Here is a 5,000-nt window from a genome sequence, read left to right as displayed (position 1 = left end):
CTCCATTAAGGACTTTGGCTTTAAGTAAGTGCGCAATATTATGTGCATTCATTATTCTTAGTCCTTCCTATCGTTTTTTTTTATTAAGGGACTTTAATTAATGACCAGTTTGCTTAGTTGGTTGAGCATCATTTTACTGTGCTTGAGATCATCTGTGTATGGTGGGACTACCAATAATATTATCATCCTGTTGTTGAAAAAGGGGATGGCAATACTCTTGTTCACTTCATTCTACAGAAACTGGAATAATCTTTGGCCATGTAGCCTACTAGGCTTGTGTGTGATTTACCTATCCACTGTATTGTTGTTTGCCCTGTGGATAATGCTATATGCAGCATTGGGACAAATTGGGTATCATCTTTAAGTTACTGAGGAGAACGCGCTGCATTGGTGATGATATTTGCAGATAATTGGACCCCATAGTTGTCTTCAATCTTGAAAAAGGAAGGACTTTGACACTCCCTCCTGGCATTGCAGACTAGTTCATCATCCCATTATGCCAATGGCTGTAACAGTTCATGTAAAGCTTATTGATGCAGTTTAAAATAAGAACTGATTTACCGTTCACTGTATAAACAAGTCTACATCAGCAATTCTGGTTCTTTTTTAGAATTGATCTTAAGCCACACATTGCCTATGTGAAAGATGCTTTAACAAACACCAACCCGGTAAGGAAATGTTGTTTAATATTAATTTTATTGTACCACTGGCCATTAAGATATGCTCATTGCAGTTAAGTTCTGATTCTGCTGGGGTTCGGATGAAGATATGATTTAGGAACCTCTGTCGGCACTATTATCCTTTTATTCTTTTTGTCTATGGAGGGTTCAGTCGTTTATGTATTAAACTCCGTAAAGAAAATTCAGTCGCAACACAACCTGCAGCCCCTTGGATGCGTCATCGGTAAAGAAACGACCAAAAGACTCCAACTCTTCCGACATGACAATTCCAGGAGGCATTGCAGAGAAATTTGACCTAATCCTAGCAAAACTATGCAGTTTGGACTTGAAAATGGAGGATTTAAACACCATGATAGTAAGAAGTCTACAAAGTAAGTTATCTTTTGTGGAAATTGATATTGACTCCGTTAAGGACAAGCGGAAGAATCTGGATGAACATTTCATGCACATGGAAACTAATTCCAAATTTGTTGATGAATGCATTAACCAACTTCAAAGCAGTCTGGAAAACAAGTAAGTAGGAAGTTGATGAATGTCACCAGAAAATTCTTTATTCAGAGGCTTACAGCAGAAGGGAAAATCTAAAATTTGAAGGAATTGCAGAGGCTTCCCAAAACAATGTAACTTCAACTCGAAGCGAGAATGTACTGTACTGAAGATGTCCTTATGGACTTTCTTGAAAATGTACTCGGAATTAAGTTCCAGCAGATACACAGGCGAGGCAAACTAAAGAATGACAGTGGAGATGGTGGCCGAACGATTATTGCATGTTTCCTGAGATTGTCAGACAGAGAGAAAGTACAATTGTACTCAAGCAAGGGCGCAAACTTAAAGGCACAAATTACAGAATGTTTGAAGACATTCCAAAGCATCAAAAGAGAAATGTAAAGATGGGAAGACTGAAGGAGGCAAGGGGAGTAGGTAGACTTGCTAACTTCTGAGCCAGATAAGTTATATATCGATGTAAAATATGTTAAATTGTAACTTTGCATATTCTTGTGTTGGTTAGTCAGAGCTCACAATGTACCGTATTTACTCTTGTTACGATTTAGGCTTGTTCAATATTGCATAAATCTCTCCTTTCTCTGCCATAACAATAGAACAAGTCACTTCCCTTTTGAAATTTCAATTTTGAAATTGAAATCTCACTCCACAGTCACCTTGATATTCTGACTATGTTTGAATTGCGACAGAGGATTTTTTCTTAAGGAAGGTTGTTTAGTAGACGGTTATTAATCTGGAACATGAGGCAGTTGTTTTATTGTTTGTTTTTTCTGTGGTTCCAAGCTTGTAATGTTTTCATGTATGTGCAGGATCCAAAATTGTGCCTTCCTGGTCACCAATGCCACGAAGAATTGAGTACTGGTGACCAGAATTTCACAAGTGGTCGCCATTTGCCAACAGGTGTCTTACTTTTTATCTTGCCGATGTTTTTGGAACAAAAATAAAAGGAGTTTTTCTGTTCACTACCTCCATAACGTCGCAAGCCGCCGCGTTTTTTGCAGTTTCTCATAAAATACGTATTGTGGGTGAAAAAACAACGACTCAGTAAACACATTCAAGTGACTGGTGCGAGGAATGTAGCATGGTAACAACGTGGCGGCTTGTGTGCCAGAACGGGACTGGTGTTTCTGTTGCTTGAAATTTTCAACAAACTAAGGGGCTGATGGATTTCCTCTACTGCCCAACACGTCTGAGGGTCCGAAATTAACTTTTTATATGGGTGCCAACTGGCGACTTGATAAAAATTCTCAATCACCAGATGGCAAATTGTGGTCGTCAAAATTTACATTCGAGGTGGGATACATTATCTCTCCAAAATGTCCGCTTTCAAAAGTGGAAAATAATGCCTGACACATACGCAAGACCGCATGGTCGTTGCTTTCTGGTATCCATGAAAAAGTTCAAAATGTGCATTTCTTCAGGCGAAAATTTTGACGACCACAATTTGCCATCTGGTGATTGAGAATTTTTATCAAGTCGCCAGTTGGCGCCCATATAAAAAGTTAATTTCGGACCCTGATGTGTTGGGCAGTAGAGGATTTCATTAATCTATCTTTGTATTGATGAAGTATGTCGTGCTTTCGCCTGAGAATCTGAATAGACTATTTATTTCTTTAGCAGCTGAACACCATAGAAGCCCATTGAGGCGTTTTCTAATTGGAAATAATGAACGGTGTAAAAACAGATTCACCCGATCGGAGGTTACATCATTAATCCATGGGGTATGCACATTGTGGCTACCAACAAAAAAAATGCATTAGACCACGCGGCCACAGTGACGGACTTCCGTTATGGCGATCAAAGCAAACATTTAGTTTGCAATCTTTTGGCCCGGGATAATTGACACAGTATTAAACTATTCCATAAAGTGTCTGTCTTACAGAGGTGTCCGATAAGAGAGAGTTGACTGTACTCCAATATTTCTTGGCAACCAGTTTGTTCAGTCGTTATGACGTAGAAAGAAAATAAGAAAATTGCTTTCAACGGCCAGACAAAAAAAAGAAATCAAGTTAAAAAATAATGAATTAGCTATCGCCGTCCCGGGACTTCACAATGGCACCCCATCCAAGTACTAACCCCATTTGAAGGGGCTTAACTTTAGCTGACACTTTGACTACAAATGTATATAGCATCAACGATTGTGAACTTTGTGTTGAATTCACATTGTATATCTTGTGGAACTTCATAACATATATTTTGAAAGAAAAAAAAAGCAAACTAATGAAAACCTGGTATCATGCTGTCATTTTGTCACAGATGCATCCTTTGTTTTGTGAGTTAGTAACAACAAGAACAACAAACATTTATACCATTATTTATACCATACAATGACAACAGAGAGAGGAGAAAAAGGACAACATTTCATTATGTAAGGTATAAGCCGCCTAGAAAATAAAGAGTTAATCTGGCTACAGTGTAGGAGGCAAACTAATAAACTAGCTATTTCAAATTATTTTTCTCAGTTGTTACATGGAAGAAAAAGACTAATTAGTATGAAGAAAAAGCAAGCACATGCACACACATAAATCATCGTTCAAAGGAAATTGAAAAACAAAACAACAGCAACAACAACAACAAGAAAAAAAATTAATAAGACTCGAGAATGTAATTTTTTAAGGACTGTTTAAAGTTGCAAACTTAAGGCTAAGACTCTTGAGAGATTCTTCAAGATTACCCCAAAGAAAAGCTCCTTTAAGGCGAATATTAAATCTACCATAGTTTGTTCTCACAGAAGGAATACAAAATGTAGATCTAGAGGCCAGCCTAGTTTCATACTTGTGCCTTGAAGATATAGGGGTAAGTAAATTACTGAACGAAGGTGGGAGCATATTAGAAATGAAATTTAAACATAAAAATACAATTTAAATAATATATAACATCAAGGAATTTCAGCATGTTCAAATCTCTAAACAAAGGAGAAGTATGATCATTATACTGGGCAAAGGTATTGATTCTTATTGCCTTTTTCTGCAATACATGCAATTAGTCACATAAGTATTGCCCTAGATGGTGGCACCAGCATGTGAGATAACTTGATGACAGGCGGCCGCTAAAATCGATGTTGCTTTCGATTTTGCAATTTTAATTTTACACAAAAGTACGATAGAAAAATTGAACGTAATAAAATCTCCCAAAATACTTTTTGCTGATGGTACATGTACATGTAACTTGTTATATTCGTGGCACAAAATTTATGATGTTTTCATCTCGCAAATTTTGTTGCTGATGGCAAATAATTGTTTTATTCTCGATTGACACTTCCCAAAGAGTTTCTTCTGCTCTTCTTTAAAACTATTATATCAATATTTACTTTTGCGTCAATATTTGGTTTGCGTAAAACAGACTAACAAAACCAGTACCTTGCTTAGTTCGCATTTTTGAGTGTAAATAGAATTTTTTATCATATGTTTCTTGACACCTCCTAATATATCTAACCTATTCACCCATGAAGATGATAAATTATTCATCCTTACGAGATGAGATCATCGCACAGAGGAGATTACTAATTTCTTAAACGTTCGAGAATAGATATGCGATCAAGATCTTTCACGAGAATTGGCGTTAAAATTTGGAATACCTTATCTTGTGAAGTGTGCCATATGTCAAAATCCAACTTCAAAAATAATGTTAATGGTATCCTCTTCCAAAGGCTAAAATAATTATGATGACACATTGATGTTTCGAAAATATTGTTTGGCAAATTTTGACTCCTCAATTTAGTTTGTCATGTAGTCAGTCATTTATTCAATAGGCCATTTCTGAGTTCATGTCTGCCTCCTCTTCAAAGCGAGTCTAAGTGCGAAGTGTTTGTGATGT

At 36.8% G+C, this 5,000-nt stretch overlaps 1 protein-coding gene across 1 annotated transcript in view; it reads left to right on the top strand.

The window, feature by feature from the left end:
- LOC138059003 (cytoskeleton-associated protein 5-like) overlaps positions 1–5,000 on the top strand; it is an 80,857-nt gene that overhangs the window by 26,269 nt on the left and 49,588 nt on the right. Inside the window, exons 19-20 of the mRNA XM_068904489.1 lie at positions 1–24; positions 611–668. The exon at positions 1–24 is cut by the window's left edge and continues 68 nt beyond it. Of these exons, the coding sequence (XP_068760590.1) occupies positions 1–24; positions 611–668 (82 nt within the window). The remainder of the gene's footprint in view (positions 25–610; positions 669–5,000) is intronic.

The sequence above is a fragment of the Montipora capricornis genome, chromosome 8, assembly GCF_036669925.1.
Source record: "Montipora capricornis isolate CH-2021 chromosome 8, ASM3666992v2, whole genome shotgun sequence".
NCBI lineage: Eukaryota > Metazoa > Cnidaria > Anthozoa > Scleractinia > Acroporidae > Montipora > Montipora capricornis.
This window is presented reverse-complemented; position numbering and strand designations above follow the sequence as displayed.